Source organism: Chiloscyllium punctatum, chromosome 45 (genome assembly GCF_047496795.1).
Source record: "Chiloscyllium punctatum isolate Juve2018m chromosome 45, sChiPun1.3, whole genome shotgun sequence".
Classification (NCBI taxonomy): Eukaryota; Metazoa; Chordata; class Chondrichthyes; order Orectolobiformes; family Hemiscylliidae; genus Chiloscyllium; species Chiloscyllium punctatum.
In genome coordinates, this window is record NC_092783.1 from 6,395,917 (window position 1) to 6,421,614 (window position 25,698).

The 25,698-nt window shown below is 39.2% G+C and overlaps 1 protein-coding gene and 1 long non-coding RNA gene across 5 annotated transcripts in view; one reads left to right on the forward strand and one right to left on the reverse strand.

Moving 5' to 3' along the window:
* lgr6 (leucine-rich repeat containing G protein-coupled receptor 6) overlaps positions 1-25,698 on the reverse strand; it is a 255,696-nt gene that overhangs the window by 185,236 nt on the left and 44,762 nt on the right. Inside the window, exon 2 of one of the 4 annotated variants that reach the window (XM_072563206.1) lies at positions 2,941-3,043. The exons of 1 other annotated variant lie outside the window; for it this stretch is intronic. In XM_072563206.1, the coding sequence (XP_072419307.1) occupies positions 2,941-3,020 (80 nt within the window). In that variant the 5' untranslated portion in view covers positions 3,021-3,043. Of the gene's footprint in view, positions 1-2,940; positions 3,044-19,366; positions 19,420-19,733; positions 19,919-25,698 lie in introns of those variants that run through there. 2 more of the 4 variants (XM_072563205.1, XM_072563207.1) reach the window with 2 other exon arrangements.
* The window catches only part of LOC140467135 (uncharacterized), a 54,707-nt gene continuing 41,741 nt past the window's right edge, over positions 12,733-25,698 (forward strand). The window contains exon 1 of the long non-coding RNA XR_011955351.1: positions 12,733-12,850. This is a non-coding gene — a long non-coding RNA (uncharacterized lncRNA). The remainder of the gene's footprint in view (positions 12,851-25,698) is intronic.

Genomic DNA, 25,698 nt, shown 5'->3' on the forward strand with positions numbered 1-25,698 from the left:
TGAAAAGCTTCGCGAAGGGGGTATAAGATGGTCCCATACATTCTTCAAGGTATTTGCTCTTGGTGAGGCTTTTCAAATTGGTTGTCTCTGTTTCAATAAACTGAAATGTAGAAAGTTTAGTGGTACAAATGTTCAGCCATTTTTGAGACTGTGACTTCAACTCAATTAAAAGAAGCTGAGTCCTTTGTTTTTAAATACATGGTTTCCAGTCAGTAAATTCATTAAATTGTTTCTTATAAAGCATGGCTTCACACTAGCAAAAACAATTGAAGATATGTGCCCTGAAGTAATTTTTAATCCAAATTGAACACAAGTTAGAAAAAAGGCTTGTACAAAATCAATTTAGAAAGAACGAAGGAGCTAAAAGGGCACGGAATTGAGTGCCAGGAGGGCAGAGAAATGCTAAATCAGGTGGCTGTCCTGGTTCAGTGGTAGTGCTCTTACTTTTAAGGCAGAAAGTTGGGAGTTTCTTCCTCATCCCAGAGCACTTCAGCATATAATTGCAGTTGGCATTTCAATGCAGTACTGAGGGTGGGCAATAATGCCAAAGATGCTTCACAGAATCCTGACAGTGTGGAAACAGGCCACTTGGCTCATCAAGACCACACCTACCCTTCGAAGACCATCCATCCCAGACCCACTCTATTCCTGTAATCCTACATATCCTATGGCTAATTACCTAACCTACATATCACGAGACACTATGGACAATTTAGCATGGCCAATCCCACCTAATTTGCACATCTTTGGACTGTGGCAGCATGGTGGCACAGTGGTTAGCACTGCTGCCTCACAGCATCAGAGACCCAGGTTCAATTCCCGCCTCAGGCAACTGTCTGTGTGGAATTTGCACAGTCTCCCCGTGTCTGCTTGGGTTTCCTCCGGGTGCTCCGGTTTCCTCACACAGTCCAAAAATGTGCAGGTTAGGTGAATTGGTCATGTTAAATTGCCCGTAGTGTTAGGTGAAGGGGTAAATGTAGGGGAATGGGTCTGGGTGGGTTGCTCTTCAGAGGGTCAGTGTGGACTTGTTGGGCTGAAGGGCCTGTTTCCACTCTGTAAGTAATCTAATCTGTGGGAAGAAACTGGAGCATCTGGAGGAAACCCACGCAGACATGGGGACAAGGTGTAAACTCCACATGGTCACCTGAGGTTGGAATTTAACCCAGGTCCCGAGCGCTGTGAGGCAGCAGTGCTAACCACTGAGCCACTGTGCCACCCTTCCTCTTAGATTAGTTGTGGAATTGAGGTCTTGTCTCCTCTGTCAACTGGATGTAAGAGTATTATGTTTTATTTGCTGAACAGAGAGTCCGAGTTGTGGTAATTCTCTCCATATCCAGATTATCTGACCATTAATTTCATTGTCGCTTGCAGGAGCTGCCTTTGTGCAAATTGGCTGCTGTTTCCTACATTAATACAATGACTGAATTCCCTAATTGTTCCTGGTTCGAAAATTATTTGGAATTTTCAAAGGTTTTTAAAGGTTTCCAAATGCAAGTTAGTTTTGAACCAAGAAATAGTAATTAATTGACAGTAATCTTGGATTTTAACACCTCATTATCTGAGGGAGAAGGAAATATTGAGGACAGAAAAATACTCCAGTTTTAAAGTTCTTAGAAAAAACAAATGTGCCCATTGCCAAATTTTGAGTTCAGCCCACGAGATACATGAAACAGAACTTGCAGCACAGAGTATTCAGAAGAAGGAAGAAAATTTTAGAGGAGACATTGTCATAACAATAGTCATAAGGCAGGGAAGGTAAAGTAAAGGTAAGAAAAAATTAGCATTTAATAAAATGTTGGGAGTTATGTTGCTTCATGTTACATTGCATGGCATATTGTTTGATGTATATTTCAGTCATATATCATGCAAGACAAAGTGTTTTGTTCACTCTTATAGAATGGAATCAACCCACAACACACAAATTGTACGTGGTAAGTGTTGGTCATATTTAACAAGTATTCATGGGCCCAGTTCTTTTAAATACCATGAAATTCACTTATCATCTATACTTACCTTTTTATCGCTATCTACCCATTCTTTGCTTCAGAAAAAACAACTCAATGCAGGCAATAACTCTTAACTAAACAAGTTAAATCCCTTGGTTTACAAAATTATTTTTACTGAAAAGAATTGAATGCACTAATTAAGCAACTTGAATGAAAAGAAATAAAACATACTGCAACATTTGAAATGTGCACACTATCATTGAAACTTGCTGCCCAAATGGTTCGTGCATTGCTAATATTGAGAACTGCAATTTAAGTTGTGGATTCAAAGGCATGACATTGTTTAAATTATTAGTAAAACATGTTGCTCATTGAAAAGCAGAGGTACACAATGTCTGAATAAAATATCTCAAGGATAATCATTATTACCTGTTTTTCCATTTTAAAACTCTGTTATTCCAGGATACTACTGTAAATTTCAATCACAAGCTAGGAATTGTATCCAGCACCGGTAAACTGTATTGAGTTGTCACTCTGAGGTGTTGCAAATTCTGTAATAATTTAAAGGCTTTTTTCTGCATTGAATGTACTTATTATATGTAAACAGAAATGTTATGCATTTTTCTGTAAAGTCGTCTTCATATATTTAACAAAAGAACTTTTCAGAAGTAAACTTTTCTGAAAGACTGCAACATTGATTATACCCAATGATTACCAAATGGAAACTTTGGTTAAGTAAGTGAGGTATTAGCTTTGACTCTGTGGCATTCTTGTCAAATTCAGAAAGTTACAGCTTCAAGGCTCACTCTAAAGTCTTGAGTACATTGTCTGGGCTGCAAATCCACTGTAGCATGAAAGGAGTAGTGCAAATTGTCAATTTTGAATGATAATTTGAGCTAGGGCCCTCACAATTCTTAGATGGATCTTTATAGCACTAGCTTGGAAAAAATAATGCTAACCAACAAGACTCAAAATGAAACTATCTGGTCTTTACCATATGGCTATTTGGAGAACTTTGCTGTTCACAGATGGCCACTGTGTTTCATCACATCGCAACCATCCTTCAAAAGTCATTGCCTATAAGACATCGTAAGATCCTGAAATGCAAAATATATATTATATCAATTCTTGACATTATAGTGAAAATGTAATATTTCTTTTTTAGTGATTCCAGTATTTATTCAGTCTTTACTGATTTCTCAGTTTTGTACTAATAGAATCACTACAGTGTACAATCAGGCCATTTGGCCCAAAACTCCAAAGAGTAACCTATCCAGACTCATTCCCCTAACCTATTACTCTATATTTACCTAACCTACCCACCCCTGAACATAATGAGCAATTTAGCATGGTCAATTATTTGGATTGTGAAAGGAAACCCACACAGACATGGGGAGAATGTGCAAACTCCACACAGACAGTTGCCCAAAGCTGGAATCAAACCTGGGTCCCTGGCAGTGTGAGGCAGTAGTGTTAACCATTGAGCCACCATGTCACTAAACGTAAAATTAACAGCTCCTGTAAACTAAATTAGACATGATGTACAACACATTCATTCTCCCTTTGTTTACAGTATTGCAGATACCTGAATAATTTAGGCATTGTGCAAATAACGCTGAACATCGGTGGACTGACAAATAAACACATGTACTTGTTCCTCCTGCATTATGAGGAAAGGTTACCTTGTTAATGATCTATGAACTGTTCCCATTTCATCAGCATGATATTACTAAATCTTGCTTCTTTCTTTTGACAGACAGATATTCAAAGTAACCAACATAATTTTTTTAGGTTCACAGTGTATTTATGCATCAGGCACTATTTTATCTTCTCTAACTAGTGAGTTTTGTAAATTGTCAAATTCTACTACAGGATTGAAAACAATAACTTAGTTTTTGTGTTAGTAATTGATGTGAACCTATTACATAGCAATGTTAGTTTGAGCAAATATTCTACATAGTCAATGAATTACTGAGGAGAAGTTGAAGATCGTTAATTAGTTTAGTTCCTGCAAAGATGCTGTAATTTAACACTTAACCTTTACCCTTTTATTGTTGTTTAAGTATTTGGCAATGGCACTGAAGCCTCAATCCATGAGAAAACTAAAAAGTTGATATAATCCAACAATTATTTTAATTTACATTAATGTCAACAATAAGTTGAATCCTTTTCACCTGCTGATACTTTAGATGACTGTCAGTTAAAGCACATTAATTACCTCTGACAGCCTATTTGAAGTGCAAATGCTGAAGCAAATTGATTATACACTGGAGAATTCTACTTACTTCTCAAAGAGAATGTCTCCTGATACCCCCATAAAATTCAGTACATATATGAAAAATGTTCATGTACAGTACACTTGCCAGTATCATCAGTGACGTCATTCAGCTTTGTTGGCTCCTTTATATTGTGCTTCTTTGGGTACCACCAAGTTTTTTTTTACTGGCAGGCCATTTAACATAGCCTACATGTGCAGAACTTCCTTCCTTTCCAATTTGAACCCTTCAGGGGTGTTGGGAAACATAGCCTTTCTTAAAAGTATGTGTCTTCATGAAAATATGTTTGTCATTGTTTTCCCTAATTCCTTTGCAAGTGTATCAAAAAAATGGCGGAAAGAATATCAATCCATGTCTCCTTCATAACATCACTAGCAATGTCAGAGAAGGGTATAATTCAGACCAAGGGTGCGGAGACAGATTGGGTCTGGTGTGAGGGAAGGGGAGATAGGATAATAAGGAAGTTATCGGGTCCAGAGCAGGGGAACGACGGTCAGGTTCGGAGGAAGAGAAGGATGGAGTGGGTCTGGAGCCGGGAAGGGGCTTGTCAGGTCTAGAGTGGAAAAGGGCAGTTGGAAACCTTGTAAACAGTACAATTCACCTCATTAAGATTCAGCCTCCCATCTTATTAAACTTGCCAGTCAAGCTTGATGCCAGTAAAGCTCGATGAGGAAACCTGACCAGGTACCTGGAGGATTCAACTTGCCGCTTGCACCAAATGATCTCTAGGAGACTGGGCACTGACATGGCAGTGCATGCTCCATGGGCACCACCCATCCATGCTCCATCCACAAACATTGGCATCTGACATTTACCAGCCTTTAAGAACACTCACTCAAATCTCCGATTCACTTAGAGGACTCTTCTGCACTTCAGTATTGCATCTCAGGCTGCGCTGACAATTATCATTGTAATGTAGTAGCAAGGCCATCATGCACTCAGGGACGCACACTCAGCTCATGGGCTCTTTATTCACTATCATAGTGCTCACTCACTCTGAGCCTACTTGGAAGCTTTTAGCATCTCTTCCTTGTCTTGCCTTACCACACTTGCTCCCTCAGCCAGAGATATCAGATTCATCCTTCTGCTGTTTTGCTTTGCAGTTTAGTGTCGCACTAAAACTTGGCACTAAGTCAGGAAGCTTGTCATTGTAGGTCTCAGTCAAATGCGGCACTGGAAAAGAACATCAGGTCAGGCACATCCGGGGAGCAAGACAGTCGATTTTTCAGGCTTATGCATGCTGTCCTGCTCTTCAGATGTTGCCTGGCCTGCTGTGCTTTACAAGCACCACACCTTTCTACTCTGATTCTCCAGCATTGCAGTCCTTGGTCAAGTCAAGGGGGGACACTTGACTCAGGGAGTCCCAGCACAGTAAGTCAAAGGCAGCCAGTCCAGGCTCTGTTCTGGTTGATTTGAGTCATGATCTTCTCCTCTTTAGGGATAAGTAGCTGAATGATGGTCAGCCTACCATGTATCCTGTTTTCTATTTTCTCTCTGGAATGAGAGAGAGGGCAGGAATTATGAAAGACAAAACTGGGTGGCAGAGCCATTACTGATGGTGCAATGGGGTGGTAAACCTGGGTGAGTGAGTAGGCAATGTAAAGGACACTTAAGGTTAGTGGGGTTGGGGGTTTTAACCAGTGAGGAAGATGATGCAGACAATAATGAAAGTGGTTGAGCATGAGACTTGGTGGGACATGAGTACAGTAGCAGTGATATGACGAGCGTGAGGACTTGGAGTAAAGATGGTGGTTCTTACTCTGACAGGGGACCCAAAATAATTATTTACCTAATTCCATTGGAACCCTCCAAATTCTTCAGTTTAAACTCAGACTTTTAGAGGGTTTCAGGCATAGAGAAATTGCTTACCAGAATCTTCAATTTCCTGAGCAATTATTTCAGAATCTGTTGTGAGTAGGGTTTCTACACAGTTCCATTGAAAATTCCTATCCATTTTGGAAAAAAGATCATCTGGCCATTGGAAAATCCAAGCCATTTTATTTTACTAATGCCAAGCCTTTCATTTTGGTCAAATATGCAAAAAATGATTTATTTGCAGAATTAATACAAGTGCACTTATTTCCTAATAAAATTTGTCAAATAGTCAGCTATCAGTGATGCTTCTTTCTAAATCTGGATCAGAATACATCACTTTGATGTGATTAATTCCTGTCTATGAATTTCTCACCATAATTTGATCCTGCTCTCAGCTGAATATGCTTTTGTGCTTTAAGTATTATGTCTAAGCTTTGCTAACTTATACTTATATTTACATTGGTTGGCTCCAGCACTGGAGGAACTGACTTCAGTATCGCTGCTGGTATAGATTGTTGTGTTATATCTCACAGTTCAAATACAATAAACATTTCAGTGATAGGCTCAAGATACTATTATCGTGCATCACCTGTGATTTGAGGGTGCAAATGTCTCAATCTCCATCTTGCTGAATCCTCTTGCAGTATGACATGCTGAGGGATGTGTGCTACATTTTAGTATCTTTAATATCTTAACTTTAGTCTAAGTAGGCAAATTCCTGTCATTGTAATATATTTAGAGAATAACAAACAGCTGTCATAAATGTCTCTTGAATCCTTCATCATTATGTTACTCATTAGTCTTTATGTGATGTGAACTAACATAAATATCACCTCTTCAGGTACAAATATCCTGTTGTAGCTAAAAAGCCCATCACTGTATCTATGACAGAGCATGAGGGCAGAACAGATTTGGATAACAGTAGTAGTTGCCAATAAAGAAAAGATGATCAGAGGGGTGGTGATGGACTAGTGGTATTATGAATGGAACATTAAACGAGAGACCCACGTAATGTTCTGGGGAGCTGGGATTAAATCCTGTCATGGTAGATGATGGAACTTGAAATCGATAAACAAATCTGGAATGAAGTGTCTAATGATGACCAAGAACTCAATGCCAATTGTCAGAAAAACCTATCTGATTTATAGTGTTCTTTCTGGAATGAATCTGCCATCCTTATTTAGTTTGGCCTGCAGGTGATCCTAGACCAATAACAATGTAGTTGACACGTAACTCCAATCAAGGATGGGCAATAACTGCTGACCTAGCCATCGATGTCCCCAGCTCATAGCTGAATGAAAAAAAAATACATCATGTTGTAATTGACAATATATTGTTAGAGCAGGCACCTGACCCTTTTGACTTTCCATGCTTTATTTCGACTACCAATGGGTAAAGTTTACACTTAAAGGGCACCACTCAATTTCAGGCTTCCAAATAACTTTGTCCTTGTTAGAGACTGGTCTGTCTCTGTTACTTTCAGAACTTGTTCTCTTCATTATCCATTATGGATAATGAAACAAGTTAATCGCTGATTATTTTATCACGTAACAACACACATGACATATATTCTTTTTAACCTGTTAAAAAAATTTGATCTCAAACCAATTTTAATTTATTTTATAAGATAACTTGAGCAAATACAATATAAATGTCAGGTGCTAACAGTTGCTGAAAGCTGAACTGTTGGTGGGCTTGGTGGTTATTGCATAAAATGTCTCACTCATGCTGGTGCATTTGGAATATATTTACAGGACAGACAGCAAACTGAGAAATGCTCAACATAGATGTTAGAAGCTGACTTGCATTCTTCATCCCTAATATATTTTAAATTCCTCATTTGGATACGCCATATCACAAAAACTTAGAATGTTGCCCACAATTGAGAATTGAAATTTCGAACCTGACCTGCTGAAGACAGTATTTATATGCAAGAGAACCTTGCATATAAATAGTCCACATATTGATAGTCCACATTCCACCTCCAGTATTTATTAGACTCCATATTTATACCCTACCTTTCAAATTGGTGGAATGCCAATGTTGGTGTGCAAACATGCCCTCAATCAACAAACACAATGGTGCAATTATGGGTGCTATTTTGTAACCAGTTATGAAAATCTGAAAGTGGCCTTGCGTAACTTGCATCAAATTCTTCGATTAAATATAGGAAGCCACCAGATTTAGATTTTGCAAGAAGTCAATTGTGGTCTGTCAGTCTAATACACCTGAAAATCCTTCCAAGACACACCAAAGCAACCAGTTAGATTGGGAGAGATTTCTGGTTAGCTATATAATGGAAATGATGTTGGAGCCTCTACCATTATCACACATAGCTCCAAATAAAATGTTGATGTGAAAGAGCACAGTGCCACAGCAACTCAAACTCCTTGAGTGAACTGTAACATACCATTGTCAATGACCAAGGTATTCTCATCTTGGACACATTTTCTATTGTGAAGTAAAAGAACTTGTCATACAAAAACAGTGTAAAATGTGATTAAAATACAAAGTTCTTACTCCTTTGTAAGAATTTACTGAGAATAGCTAGATCAATAAAAAGAGGTCAATGTGACTCCCTCCAAATCCTCGACAATTACATTATTGTACTTCATCTCCAGATATGAATTGGTCTTTCTTACTTATGCCTACCTCTGACCCTACCTTGACAAAAAAAACTTCTAATCTGTGGTTATTATTGGAATAACATACACTTATTGAGATTTACTATTTTAACATGTTAAAAGCTGATGGATAATGCTGTCCACAACTCCATTGGAGATCATAATTCAGATTTAGGACTTGAATCTAAACAATACAAAGATTTAATAATGTTTTGTCTTTCAGATACTTTGCTGCTTTCAATAAATCATTTTATTAGGTATTTATTCATTTTTTTATAGCAAGTTGAAATTAAAATTCAATATAAAATTTGACTGTCAGAGATTTGCGGAAACAAACAACATGAATTTAAAGAAAAAACTCTTAAAAGAAGTAATAGAACTGTATCTGCACGCTCAGTAATTCACATTTATATCAGAGAATGTTAGATCAGCATCTATAACTTTTGGCTTATAGTGTTCATATTTAAACTAAAAATGTAACAAAAGTATCAATGGAAGACTATTTTCTAGCAATCACTTCTCAATCGTTCAAAGTGAATTGCTTTGCTACCTCACTAATGCTGTTAAAGATCCTCACACACATTGTAAATATCTACTTTCCTTCAATAACATTAGCCTATGTGAAGAGATGTCAGGTGATTAAAAAGTTCATTTTGAATCTGCAAAAGCAATCAGTCTTCAGTTTAAATAGTTTAAGAACTGAAAATAAAAGTTGCACAGCTAAGTGCTGACTTTGTAAAAGGGAGATCTCCTGAGGTGATGAGGTTCTGTATGGTCTGGGAGATGATGGTTTGGTGATGGGGGGTGGGGTCATGGTCGAGGGGGCGGTAGGAGGAGGTGCCTTCGAGTTGATGTGTGGCTTCAGCAGTGTAGAGGTCAGTGCGCCAAACTACCACTGCATCCGCTTTATCTGCTGGTTTGATGGTGAGATTGGGATTGGAGCAGAGGGAGTAGAGGGCTGTGCTTTGTGAGGGTGAGAGGTTGGAGTGGGGGAGAGGGGTAGACAGGTTGAGGCGGTTAATGTCTCAGCGGCAGTTGGAAATAAAAAGATCGAGGGTGGGTAATAGGCCAGCACGGGATGTCCAGGTGGATGGAGTGCTTTTGCCCGCAACGTCGATTTTCCTGCTCCTCGGACACCTCCGCCCTCAAACCCCACTCCTCCAACCGTAACAAGGATAGAACCCCCCCCCCCCGGTCTCACCTTCCACCCTACCAACCTTCGCATAAACCACATCATCCGATGACATTTCTGCCACCTCCAAACGGACCCCACCACCAGGGATACATTTCCCTCGTTACCCATTTCTGCTTTCCGCAAAGACGGTTCCCTCCGTGACCACCTGGTCAGGTCCATGCCCCCAACAACCCACTCTCCCCTGCCCTGCAGGAATTGCAAAACCTGCGCCCACACCTCCTCCCTCACCTCCATCCAAGGCACCAACAGAGCCTTCCACATCCATCAAAGTTTTATCTGCACATCAACCAATATCATTTATTGTATCCATTGCTCCCGATGCGGTCTCGTCTACACTGGGGAGACTGGACACCTCCTAGCAGAGCGCCTTAGGGGCCATCTCAGGGACACCTGCACCAATCAACCCCACCGCCCTGTGGCCCAACATTTCAACTCCCCCTCCCACTCCCACTCTGCCAAGGATATGCAGGTCCTGAGCCTACTCCACCGCTGCTCCCTCACCACCTGACGCCTGGAGGAAGAATGCCTCATCTTCCGCCTCAGAACACTTCAACCCCAGGGCATCAATGTGGATTTTGCCAGTTTCCTCATTTCCCCTTCCCCTACCTCACCCCTACCTCTAACCTTCCAGCTCAGCACTGCCCTCATGACCTGTCCTACCTGCCTATTCTTCCTTTCCACCTATCCACTCCACCCTCCTCTCTGACCTATCACCTCAATCCCCACCCCCATTCAGCCATTGTACTTTTTGACAATAGACAATAGGTGCAGGAGTAGGCCATTCTGCCCTTTGAGCCTGCACCACCATTCAATATGATCATGGCTGATCATCCTTAATCAGTATCCTGTTCCTGCCTTATCTCCATAACCCTTGATTCCACTATCCTTGAGAGCTCTATCCAACTCTTTCTTAAATGAATCCGGAGACCGGGCCTCCACTACCCTCTGGGGCAGAGCATTCCACACAGCCACCACTCTCTGGGTGAAGAAGTTTCTCCTCATCTCTGTCCTAAATGGTCTACCCTGTATTTTTAAGCTGTTTCCTCTGGTTTGGCACTCACCCATCAGCGGAAACATGTTTCCTGCCTCCAGAGTGTCCAATCCTTTAATAATCTTATATGTCTCAATCAGATCCCATCTCAGTCTTCTAAACTCAAGGGTATACAAGCCCAGTCGCTTCAGTCTTTCCGTGTAAGGTAATCCCGCCATTCCAGGAATTGACCTCGTGAACCTACGCTGCACTCTCTCAATAGCCAGAATGTCTTTCCTCATATTTGGAGACCAGAACTGAACACAGTACTCCAGGTGTGGTCTCACCAGGGCCCTGTACAGCTGCAGAAGAACCTCTTTGCTTCTATACTCAATCCCTCTTGTTATGAAGGCCAGCATGCTATTAGCCTTCTTCACTACCTGCTGTACCTGCATGCTTACCTTCATTGACTGGTGTACAAGAACACCCAGATCTCTCTGTACTGCCCCTTTACCTAAATTGATTCCATTTAGGTAAGTAATCTGCCTTCCTGTTCTTACCACCAAAGTGGATAACCATAAATTTATCCACATTAAACTGCATATTTTTGCTACCTTCCCCCACCCTCCTCTCTGACCTATCATCTCCATTCCCACCCCCATTCACCTACTGTATCCTATGCTACTTTCTCTCCACCCCCACCCCCCCCCCTCTCATTTATCTCTCCACTCTGCAGGCACCCTGCCTCTATTCCTGATGAAGGTCTTTTGCCCGAAACGTTGATTTTCCTGCTCCTCAGATGCTGCCCGACGTGCTGTGCTTTTCCAGCACCACTCTAAATTAAGCGCTGGCTTTTCCCAGTTATAAAGGATACAGGTAGGTATCATAAGACATTCTTGGTTCTACAGTATTGGTTATATTTAGCACATCACACTCTTCATTTTTTCTCTTTTAACCTACATATTTTATAAAATAAGAACTAATATTATGATACTCTAACCAGATACACAAATACATCATTGACATTAAGTGTAATCCTACAAACTACAGTATTAGTGTTTTCAAAAATGCCCCAGACAAATCTGGACACTTAAATGACTTGACACACACATATCTCCATGTCCATTATATTGAAGAAGCACAGCACCAACTATACATGCTTCCTTTGACAGCACCTTCAAAAACCAATGAACTTTACCACTTAAAAAGTACAAGAATAGCAGACAGATGGGATCAGAAAAATTTGCAACTTCCTCTCCAAGTCACACAACAAGGGTCTGGTCATACATCAGTCTGGTTTGTCATTTCAAGTTAGTCTTTTTTTTGCATTTTCCTATGTATACTGTGAAGTGTTAGTCTTTGCACTTAATGGGGTGCAAAACTGGACTTTAAACATGGCAACGATGGAACAAATCCTGGATCGCCCTGGCACTCGTATGTGCTTCTACTGATAATGCGCACAGGACAGTGCGAATGCCTCGCTGAGCACACTTAATGAAGAAAAATGTGGTCAATTCTACAAACTTCTTAGAGCACGTAGAGAGAACTATTCTGTGAAATTCTTCAAAAATAACTCTAAGCCAATTTTTGGTAAAATGTATCTCAATGAATTGTTCTTATTGTCCTTAGCGGGTAGAACTAATACTTAAAGGCTAATTTGGATAGTGCTAAAGTATAAAAGCCACTTAGAGATTTAGAGATGCCCCACCTTTATGAAATATATGAACTAATAAATGAAATTTATATAAAATTGATGGTGCTATTTGTCTATGTGGTTCTAGCACTACTGTGATGAGGTATGTGCGCTGTTCTTGATTTGCGCACACATCAGGGAGCCGTGAAATACTTGAGTCAAAGCAAAGTCTTCTTTTAAACTCTGAAAACATGCCAAATCGAATTCCCATAACTTGGTGACTGCTTTATTTGCTTCTTGTGTACGAGCAGGAAAAGATCATCAATGCTGCCAAGGAGGATCCGTTTTCAGTCCAGAGTGCTGTGTTGCATGTTGTTAGCTTTCAACTCAGGTATGGAATTTCACGGTGTTTGTAAAACCATCCAGGAAGTAGGAATGATTGTGAAGTTGCCAGCTGTGGTTAACGAGTCTCCCCTTCCTCCCCAGCAATAATTTACAATTCACATAGAAGCAGTTCAAAGGGTTTTTACTTTTGCAACATTGAGATTCGAGGTACAAATCTCATATTTGCCTGACATATACGCATATGTCAAGGTTTTTAACAGTGCAAACCAATCATTTGACTTTCTGATCTGACTGTTGTGAGTCCGTGTGTGTAGATTGTTGGCGCAGCTGCTGTTAATGGCTGGCTGACTGACACAAACTCTTTATTATCTAAATCATTTCGACAAAACCCCTGAGCTTGGTGATAGGTCTGTCAAATGCTGTTACCTGATTCATGAATGGTAATTTAACTTAATGCCCACGCAATTACCTAAATGAGACGTAAACATCCAACAATTCAAATCTAAATTGTAGGTCTGCAACAAACAACAAGAGCTCGAACAAGGTATAGAATCAAATTAACTTTTAGATATTATATACTCAGCTCGCATCAATCCTGAAACCCTGAATGAAGCTGGGGCATACTTTGGTCTCCTAGTTTATACAAATATAAAAGAAGCATGCTATCAGATATTTCTTCCACTTTTTGGGAAGAATGATGTGTCTAACTGACATGTCCCTGAAAGTTCTGCAGCACCTGGGAATAGTGTTGGGGTAGAGAGGGTTGATGTCCTGATACCATCACATCATTTATAATCAAAACCTACAATGAGTTTCATTGCACTAGAATTTCTTTTAATATAGACTGCTTTCTGAATTATGATTATTAGATCATAATTTATAAAAAAATCTTAATTTTATGACATAGTAAATACTGTATAATGAATGTGCTGCAGATCAGTATCCTCAAAGATTTCACTTTTAGGTAGAATTTGTTATCTGTGCAAGTTTCCTTAGATAAAAGATAATCAAAGTTATAGAGAAATTAAACAAGTCAAAGATGCACTGCCACTGGTGAGATTCAGATTGCAGGCCAAGAATTCAAATGTCACCCAAGTACTTGGCTCATTTCATGCAATTGAGGATGAATTGTGTGTACTCAGTTTTAAAATACAAACATTTTAATTATTATGAGTAGCCATTGAAGTGAGGCATTGATATGAATGTCATTGTGGCTCACTAATTATGACTTTTTTTAGTTTCTTAAACTAAATTCCCAACCAGATAGCATTCTTCTGTTATTCTGATTAAAAACCAATACTGATTAGTTAGATTTATGATATCCACAACTCCAACAGCATTGTTCTCCTATGAAGAAATGATATTCGCACAGGCGAAGAACAAATCAGTAATTCTGACATTGCCTAAGTGAACAACCCTAATGGAATGAAGCTCACAATAAAGCTGAAGGAATTAAGGAATGAATTCTAAAGCCCAGAATAATATAATATTAGTACACAATTCAAAACTTCAAGCATATTTATCTCATTACTGAATTTTAACTTTAAAAATGGTTCAAAAGATTTATCAGCATTGTAAAGACATCTTTATTAAGAAGTGTTTACCAAGCCTCTTTTGTTTATTTGCCAAATACTGCACAGTGATGACACAATTTACATTAAAGTGCTTCTACACATTGTAAAAACAATCACCAAGTCACTTGACTGGGACACCTTTGCCATTAGACTGACACGACTGCTCTCATAGCTCTCTCTCTCTTCCCCCCTCTCCGCCCAGTCTCCGACTCTGTGCCCCTTGCCCCCAACAACCCCGACTTTGTAAGTTCCAAGGAGCAAATTGTAGAAGCACGTTTTCACACAATTGCAGGTGATATGCAAAACATTCTCTTCCAAAAGGATGCCAACATTGGGATGAAACTGAGATTGCTTGATTTTATTACATAAGGGTATCAAAGAATATGGATCTAAGGCATGAAGTTCTGTCACAGATCAGATATAATCTGATGGAATGACAGAGCAGCCAGAAAAGAATGAATAGCCTTCTCCTCTTTACATATTACTTTATGTTGGAAGTAACTACTTAACTATTAATTAACAAACAAATAACAATGATTTAACTGATTAGTTAGACTTATTTTTCTATATTAACTGCTAACCAGTTAAATAATCAGAGAAGAAAATAAAAGCTGTTTGATGAAATATATGGATTTGTATAATCTTGTTATTTCTAATATTTGGTTTAGCTCAGTTGGTTGGACAGCTGGCTTGTGAGGTAGATTGTTACAAACAGTGTGGCTTCAACTCCTTCACAGACTGAGGTTACCTTCACAGAAGGTTTTCACTTCTCCAATCATCCTCCCTTGCCTAACGTATGATGACCCTCTGGTTAAGCCACAACCCTTCACCTCACTCTAATGAGGGAGCCCAGTTCTTGGTCTCATAAGACTACGCTGACTTCCTTTTATAAGCTTTAGAGTAGAGGAAATTGTCAGCTGCATCTTTATTTTGTAACAAGGAGAGAAAGGGTTAAATTTGTTTAATGAGCTGAGTAAAAATGGCAGCCAAAATGCTGACAAACATTTTGAAAATTTCAGAACATATCTCCAGCTAAGGTCAACTGATTGGTTCTACCAATTAGAATTTCATCCTGTGAGGCAAGAATCATGTACCTGTTGACGAAATCATAACAACTAAAAAAAAAATGGAAGCAGAGCATACAACTTTAATGCCATAGATAAAAGTCAGCTTGTGTGGGGTTCTGCACATCCTGAAGTTCAGAATTAATTGATTGGAAAGGACAAGATCACAGTAACACAGGCTGGAGACAATGCCAGAGCAATGGAAACCAAAAGTAGAAGATCAAGGCACTGACTATCCAAAAGACTTGCTTTCAGTCAAGAAAAATGTAGGAGGACAGATATGGTGGAACAACATCAAAAGACTGCACAGTGTATACCTTTCACTCTGTCAGCTTTACAAGAGCTGTGGATGATCACATGACTTCTCAGACAGACGGAAATGTCTCACATACGGATCAAACTGCGAAGCTTGTAGAAAGCCAAATCAATGGGAAAAAGAAATGCAAAATCAAAGAAAGAAGATGATAAATGAGTTATCAGAGGATGAGCAATAGAGATAATGAGAAATAAAAATAAACAAAACATCTGTACCCTGGATTATGACAATTTGTTTGAAGACACATTAAGCTTACGAACCATAACAGATAGGAGCTGAAGTAGCCATTTGGGCTCCAGTGAATATGCTCCACCATTCAAGGAGGTCATGGCAGAATCTGATAATCCTTAACTCATTTTTCTTCTCTTTCCTCATAAGCTTTGATTCTTTAATGCTTAAAAATTTATCTATCACAGCCTTACTTGTACTTAGTTACTCAGCATTGATAGTCCTCAGCAGCAAAGAATTCCACAGATTCGCTATTCTCTGAAAAAAGATATTCCTCCTTCATCTCTTGTTCTGACAATTGTTTAACTACATGACATGACTGTATGCTTCATTTCACAGAATCATTCCATTCAGGAAAAGGGTGAGAAATAAGACCTTAACCATTAATCTGAAGATAGATGCTAGAGAACAGATTAACATCATTTTGGTGAGGCTACATGAAAAGATTGTTTCTGAAGATTTGAAAGAAATGATACCCAAATAAAGGTGCTCTCAAATTCTGCAATATCATGGACAGTACTGAGATTGGGTGGCCAGAAAGGAGTCAAATCAGAGGGGCACACAAAGGAAAAGATGCTAACTCTATTTTCTGTGTCATAGAAACATATGGTCCTGCTCTATCTGGGGGGTGGGAGGTTGTTGAGCAGTTATAAAGTGCTTCATCTTATCTTAGTAAAGCACCAGATTTTAAAAAAATCAAATTATAATGATACACCATGTATTGAATGTAACATCACCAAAACGGGGTTAGAGATGAGACCAACAACAGGCACTCTCTCAGTAAGTTATCAAGGGATGGTCTGATAAGACACAATTAGCAAGTCTTTAAAAGATAAAATTTCACTATAAAATGTGTAGAAAATCATACTAGAACAATCACACTTAAAATAATGCAGGAAGAACATTTCCAAAATCGCATGACAACCAAATGGCAATGATGAAGATAAATTCTTGTACAACAATTGAATGGAAGAAAATATAAGAGTAAAGCACAAGGATTTATCAAGAATGATTCTTCCTGAGTGACCAGGAAGAAATAAACAATTGATGGATGCACATATTAAAGGAGGTCAACACTTTAATAAAAATGTTAATTCCCTACTTGAGCTGTTAAAAAGCCAAACTATAAATGATGCAATGATGAAAACTTGGAAACCAGTAAAAGTTTTGTAAAACTGAGACTCATACATTGGGTCATATATTATTCAGAATAAAAAACAGACAGCACATGACGAGGAACAGAGATCATATTTGACGTACACTTGAGCTTAAAAAGCAGGAAAGATCAACAACACCAACAACATCGGTGACTATTGAGACAACATGAATAGCACCATTAACAAATGATGAAACACCAAAGATGTTAGGAACAAGTGACACAACAGCAGCATTAAGCATTTCTGCTACAAACATCAGGAGTGACACACATTACATCAGACTGTGCAGCATGAAGCATGCCTTCACCACTGAATGACAAATCCACAAGGTGGTGGCATAACATCCTATCACTTAAGCAACGCTGTTCATAATATTTAAAACAGGAGATCTCTTAAGATGATCAGTTTATTGATAAAATTCGATTGTTAATCTTAAATTTTTTAAAAAGTGCTCATGTTTGAAACAGTTATATTGATTTTTAGGAACTTATTTTTAAAGAAAGTGGAGTGTTACAGTTATTGTTAAATTACTTACAAAGTGCTAGGAATTAAACATTATATGAATACATGTCCAAAGATGTTAACAGTCCTCTCACACTGCAGTCATGTACTGTGTAACGAGGTGTACTAGCTGCATGCTGAGCTGAAAGAAATCCTCCAAAGCTTCAGCACTTTGAGTCTAAGCTGGGATTACTTATAATTTATGGGAAGAAGAAGGCATTATAGTTCTACTTTAAGGGTATGCTTGGATGTTTTAGCATCATAGAATTTGAGGAGGAGGGGGCGTGGTGAGGCAAAAGAACAGGCCAGCTGTGGGCCAGATGATTTACAGAGTCTGGAGTAATACAGTTCCTCTTGGTTTCACAAAAATCCACTGTTTTAGGGAAGAACCCAGTGATTTCAATAAGGTAGATTAACTTTTCTTGCAAATTTGAGGACTGGCAGTGCCGAAAAGCTGCCCATTCCACACCCTACTCAATTCTTCTTTTCATTGATAACAAATTTGTGGGTAAACTCATCGGGCAGGATATGCGGGAGGTGGCTGATCCATATAACCTGTGTTCCACCCGTCAGTGAAAGTTAGAAGCTACCGTCGTGATACTAACCCATCAATACTCCATTAGTCTCTGCGCAAAACTTGCACTTGGAGATATACTACAGGCACAGAACACCAATTTGTCCATTTAACAGGTTTCTGGGTGGGAAAGCTACATGCCCATGTAAGGACGTGTTTGAAAATAGATTCCTACACATGGTGTACAGTGCCAACACCAATTTTCCTCTGGTGCTCAAAGATTTACAGAAACAGATTGTCATCTTGTTGTTTTCTTTGTTTTTCTAATTTTTGCAACATGGGTTTTCTGTTGTTGGAAAGTCAGGATTTTGTCCCTAACCGCTTGGAATTTCAAACCAAACAAAATGTAAAAGCTAATGGTGAATGTTCGTGCTGTAGTTATTGGGTGTTCCCTGTTTAACTTTTCTTAGCCTGTATCGTGGGAAAGTACATTGTAACTGCACAGCTCAATGAAGGACACGATGTAGCCTAACACTCTGTTGCTGTAAAGCATTGTTATTTTATTATGTCAAAACTTAAAACAACATAATTTGTTCACCTTTAAATTAATCTATTCATTTTTTTTTAAAAATGCATATATTTATTAATAGATTTACAGAAACTATATTAGTCTTCATAGTATAATAGACATTTATAAAGAAATAAAGAAAAACAAAGTTTTTTTCTGTTTGTGAAGTTTCTAGCATTATAGAAAATGCTTAGTGCATTTTTAACTGATGAACTACAAACTCTGAAGATCAACTAGAATTGCTTTTAGGTTAATACCAGTAACAATTCAGTTTTAAAACTGTGTGTACGTAAAATGCTATCAAACATGCAATTGTTTAGTGCCACATTTCTTTGTGATTGTTTTGTTAACACAGCATTCTTTAATATAATTTTGTTAATAAAATAGTCGAAACCATTAAACATTTAATCTATAAAGAAAACTTGCATTTATCTAGCACCTTTCACAACTTCAAATGATCCCAAAAAGCTTTAGTCAATTTAGTACTTTTTTTTAATCAAGTGTAGTCAGTGTTGTGACAAAGGAAACACTGCAGCCAATTTGCACACTGCTCACTCTCTCAAACAACTGCATGATGAAAATCAGATCATCTATTTTATTGATATTGAATGAGAGGCAAATATTGGCTAGGACAGCTCACCTGCTCTTTATTGAAGTAGCCATATGGGATCTTCACTGTCCCTCAGAAAACAGATTGATTTGCTTGGTTTCCTGTTTTCTGGAAGAATGCAAAGCAATATTTCTCTGCTCATCTCTGCAATGTGTTTGTGCAACAAATCTTTCTCTGCTCTTTAACATTGCAACATTCAAAATAGTTAAGCAGATTAAACGTTCCAGTAAAATAACAGATGGAAGAAAATTACCCACTGAAAATATTCATCTAATACAAGCAATAAGTTCCAAATGCACACTCTTGCAACAATAAATACATTATTATACACTATGACATTTGGATTTTGCTATCAATGCAAACTTCAGTGGGTTATTAGGAGGATAGAACTCTGTACCTTAAGCAGGTGATGTTTTCTTCTGTTGGTTTCCTTCCATAATCTTCTCCCAACCCCCTTTCCCTTGAAGTTAATGATTCATGCTGGCATGTGGCTCCATGTGTACTCGTCATTGTCTATACCTCACCCAGGTGGCATACCTCATGCATGATTCTAGACAGTGAGTGCTGACAGGTTATTTTAACATGAGGGCATCAAACCTCCATGCAATCTGTCCTCACAAAGATGTTGCAAGCCCTGTACTTTGCAGCAAACTTAAATTGTGTTTAAGAGTAGGAGAGATGGCCAATTTGTTTTCCCTCTATTCAGCTCAGGACAACAGGCACCAACTATCTTTCGAGCTGGAATCAGCTAGCCTGCACAGGAACTGCAATTTAAATTGATTTTCAATTGGTCAGATATAACACTAAGCACTGAAGTCATATTACTGTGATCATTTTTTTGATCAGTTTCCAAGTTACATTTATCAACTTTTCATGACATATAATGAAACTTTTCAACAATAGTTCAAGAACAGACCTCATTCAATAAAAAAAATTACATCTGAAACATATTAGTGTTTTATTGTCTGTAGAAGTAGTATGCTTTCAATAGTACACTCAATGTGAGTTATTACTGTGTGTCATCTGTTCAGAGGCTAGATTTAATTTAATAACCTGTGCTTGGACAGTTCACTTTACAGAAGTTCTGAAACAGTTTGAAGAATCGAAGAAGGATAGTGTCACTTTTCTAAGAATGTAAATGAACTGTTCACATTTACCTTGTCCACTTAAAGAAGCCATCCTCTGTGAAGTTTTTATGTAGAACTAGATGTTTACTGAAATAACAGCTATTTCTGAATTAATATGTGACCACATTAAAGGAAAGGTTCTTGAAATGCATTTTGAAAAGAAAGTAGTTGGTTTCAGAAACAATCTTCTGACCAATATAGAATCTCCAAAGTGATTTTTCTTAAAAGGGATATACCAGAGTATTGATCTTTTTTGAAAAAGTGTTTATTGAGTGTTGCTGAAAAATATTGTATTTTGTTGAAACTTTTCATCTGGTATTCATCAATTCACAACAAAACACTAATGGAAAGGGAAAACAGCAGAGTAGAGACTGCTGATTTGTTGGCAACCAGACATGCAGAGGTGATACAATGGAGTTCAATGATCACTGACAGTTAACGAGGAGAAAGTGAGGACTGCAGATGCTGGAGCTCAGAGTTTAAAAGGGTACAGCAGGTCACGCAGCATCCGAGGAGCAGGAGAATTGATTGTTTTTGGGCAAATGCCCTTCATTAGGAATGTGGAAGGAGGTGGGGAGGTTATCAGCATTCTGCAGAGACCATTCCCACTGCAACTCCTTCGTTAGGTCCACGCACCCCCGCCACCTCCCCCACCACCTCCCCACCCCCGCCACCTCCCCCACCACCTCCCCACCCCCACCACCAACCCACCCTCCACTCCCAGCTCCTTCCCTTGCCATCACAAGAGATGTAAACCTGCGTCCACACCTCCTCCCTCATCTCCATCCAAGGATCTTCCCACATCTGGTGGAGATTTTCCTGCACATCTAAACACTTTATGTACTGTGTTTGTTGCTTTTGATGTGGTCTTCACGACATTGGGGAGATAGGGTGCCAACTTGCGGCACGATGGCACAGTGGTTAGCACTGCTGCCTCACAGCGCCGGAGACCTGGGTTCAATTCCTGCCTCAGATGACTGACTGTGTGGAGTTTGCACATTCTCCCTGTGTCTGCGTGGGTTTCCTCTGGGTGCTCCAGTTTCCTCCCACAGTCCAAAGATGTGCAGATCAGGTGAATTGGCCATGCTAAATTGCCCATAGTGTTAGGTAAGGGGTAAATGTAGGGGTATGAGTGGGTTGCGCTTCGGCGGGTCAGTGTGGACTTGTTGGGCCGAAGGGCCTGCTTTCACACTGTAATGTAATGTAATCTAATCTAATTTCAGAGAACATCTCTGGGACACACACACCAAACAACTCCACTGCCCTGTGGCCGACCACTTCAGCTTCCCCTCCCACTCCGCCAAGAACATGCAGGACCTGGGCCTCCTCCACCGTCAAATCCAATCCACGGCTCATCTTCCATCTTGGGAACCCTCCAACCACACAAGATCAACATTGATTTCACCAGTTTCCTCATATCTCTTCCCCCAATTTATCTTAGATCCAACCCTCCAACTCAGCAACACCCTCTTGAACTGTCCTACCTGTCCATCTTCCTTCTCACCTATCTGCTCCCTTCTCCCCTCCGACCTATCACAATTACCTCCATCTACCTATTGCTTTCCCAGCTACCTTTCTTCCAGCTCCACGTTCCTATTTAACTCTCAGGCCCCCCACCCCAAATTCCTGATGTAACGCTTATGCACGAAACATTGATTCTCCTGCTTCTCAGACCTGCTGTGCTTTTCCAGTGTCACACTTTTCAACACTGACAGTTAACTGCCAAGGTTTGGCTAAATTTAAACCAGGAAGGTTGAAACTGATTGGTCAAGGCATTGCCCTAACAAATGAACCAGACAATGGTTTTCATTAACTCTATTGATTTGCATCAAGTGGACTATACATACATTTTTTTTTGCCTGCAAATACTAAAGTCTTAATTTATGCAGCTTTCAGTGCGTGTACGTATGACATACTACGACACAACTGACTATCCAAAATTGGTTGTCAATATAATGCTTTGCCTGCTCAGGATTATTCAGCAAATGTTGTCTAATTATAAAAACACATGCAATGGTGGACATCTGTTTTGAGTTTTGCAAATACAGGCTGGTTAGAGAGATCTTAATACAATAATGCAAACAGCCTGAGGGATCTGCTGTTTGATATGATTGGCAGGATTTGGGATATATGGCACAAAAATCATTGGGTCTCATTTGAATCAAAGTGTTGAGCAGACAGTGAACTTTCTTGGGTACACGTTTGGACATGGATTTGGTGTGAGAGTCTGGAGGAAATTCTTCTTCTAACTGCTCCAAAATATAACTTGAAGTATTTTCTTGAGATGCTTTCAGACTTCCTTCAGAGCAGAACCTCAGGCATAATTGCATGAATTTTGCATTGAACCCTGATTTACAGAGCAAAATAGCTGAACACGTATTTCAAATGGACAGACTGGATGTCAGTTGTTGGATTGGATTCTGAGAGACAGGATCTTCATGAATTTGGAAAGGCAAGGACTGATTGGGGATCGGCAGCATGGCTTTGTGAGTGGGAAACCATATCTGTCAAATTTGAGTTTTTTGAAAGGGAGACCAAGATAGACAATGGCACAGTAGTTCTCAAAACAAACCTTGGTAAAGCCTTTGACAAGATTTTGCAAGACGGACTGGTTAGTAAGGTTAGATCACATGGCATCCAAGGAGAGCTAGCCAATTGGATACAAAGTTGGCTTAATGGTAGGAGACAAAGGGTGGTGGTTCAAACTGGAGACCTATGACCAGTTATGTGTTGCAAGGATTGGTGCTGGGTCAATTTTGTTCATCGTTTGTATTAAAAAATTGGATGATAGTATAGGAGGTATCCTTCATAAGTTTGCAGATGACACCAAAAGTGGGGGTAAAGTAGACTGTGAAGAAGGTTATCTAAAAGTACAATGGGATCAAGTCAGCCAATGGAAAGAGGAATGGCAGATGAAGATTAATTTAAGTCAAATGTGAGATGTTGCATCTTGGTAGGTCAAACCAGGACAGGACTTACACAGTTACTGGAAGGCCTTAGGGATTGTTGTCAAACAGAGAAACCTAGGGATGCAGATACATAGTTCCCTGAAAGTTGCATCACATGTAGACAGCGTAGTGAAGGTGTTTGACACAGTTGCCTTCTTGGTCGGAGTACAGAGAACAGGAGTTGGGACATCACATTACAGATGTAAGGCCACATTTGGAATACTAAGTACAGTTGTGGTTGGCCTGCTTTAGGGAGGATGTTGTTAAACTGGAAAGAGAGCAAATATGATTTACAAGGATGTTACCGAGAATGGAGGTTTGAGTTATAAGGAGTGGCTGGATAGGCTGGGACATTTTCTCCTGGAGCATAGGAGGCTGAGGGCTGAATTTATAGAGCTTTATAAATTTATGAATTGCTTAGATAATATGAATAGCCAAGGTCTTTTCCCCAGAGTAGTGGAGTCCAAAACTAGAGGACCTAGATTTAAGGTGAGAGAGGAAAGATTAAAAGAGGCCTGCTGGGCAACTTTTTTACACAGAGGGTGGTGCATATGTGGAATGAGCTGTCAGAGAAAGTGGTAGAGGCAGGTACAATTACAACATTTAAAAGACAGTTGGACTGGCACCTGGACAGCAAAGGTTTAGAAGGATATGGGCCAAATGCAAGGAAATGGGAATAATTCGGTTTAGGAAATCTGGTCAGTATCAATGAATTGAGCCAATGGCCTGTTTCCATGCTGTATGACTCTGTGAATTCTCATCAACATACAGGTTGGTGCGAATATGGCATCTTGGAACTTCGGACCTCAATGGGCCAGTGCCCTCTAATGCTCAATGCCTGTCTGTCTGTTTCTCAGCCACAAAACGCATGGTTGTAAGTTACATTTTACTTCCACTATTTCAGTAAGCTTTCACTGTAAGCTAATATTTGAAGTTCACATCTGGCTCTTACTTGACCCTTTTCAAGGAAAAGAAAAACCCTTGTGCACATGAAAATTAAGCACCTCATTGCCAGAAAATTAAATAGGGAATTCAGGAGAACTTTCATTACCAAGATAATGGACAGAAAGGGGACCTTATTACTATATAATTTACGGAAAACCAGGTTACACATATGGTGGAGAATGGAATAGAAACTTATGTTGATATGGTTAGGTAAAGAGAGATCAGAAAAGGCTCATGTTAAATATAAATGCTGGCAAAGCTCATTTGGAATAAATGGCCTGTTTTTATGCTTTACGTCATTCTATACATTCACATATCTCTTGGCACAAACAATTGGACTTTTATTCAGAAATATAGAAAGGTACAAACTGTAGAAAGGATTATGAGGACAATAATAGACCATAAGCACCCCATAAAAAATATCAGTTAGTTAGGTGGGTGCTCGGCGATATATCCGGTATCACTCAAAGGCTGCAGGGAAAGAAATAGAAGAATGATACATTTTAAGTCGTGCAAACGAAATGCTCAGAATACTTGAGAACATTTTTGAAAAAAATTGAGCAGGTCTTGTGCAATTACATATTTTCTTTTGTGCACGTCTGAGCTCATCAAGCTGAGCAAACAGGCACACAGTTGTTTGATCCTGACTGTTGTAACAGCTGTGAAGTTTAGACAAGCTGACTTAATAAGACACTGAGTCAAAGATACAAAAGCAATCTGAAACAATGACATCTTTCCACAACATATGGAAATGTTTGTGAAACAGTTCCTTTATGCATTTTGCTTCCTGTATGCTTCAGTGAGGATATTAAAAGTAATTTATTGAAAGCCCTACAGTAGAAACCTCTAATTTTTCAAAGAGCTCATGAAGCCCCTCAGGGTCAGGATTGTTCATAACACACCTATGGGCGATTCCAAATCAGTTTGGGCTCAGACAAAGCTGCATTTCTTTAAAGTTTCCTCTTGTGTCACTGGCTTTGAAGGCAATTTTCAACCATTCATGCTTTTATTGTAGAATTGGTATACAATATTCATTTCCTTCTGATGACATTTCTATTTTTCTGCTCACACAAATTAAAGCCTAAAGGGAGTAGATGGACTTTGAAATATAAAGCAATGCACTGCAAAAAAACAGGGCTTTGAGTTATTCAAGGTGTTTAACCTTTGAGCTTGCAACTTTCCAAATAAATAGGACTTTTCTGGATGACTAGATAAAATTTGCCATAGCTGATATATAAATGACTATCACTTGGGATTTCACAGTCCACTGTAAACTGGTTAGTTGCAAGCACCCTTTGTTACAGCAAGTGACTAAACACTGACATTAAATAGTACAGGTGTA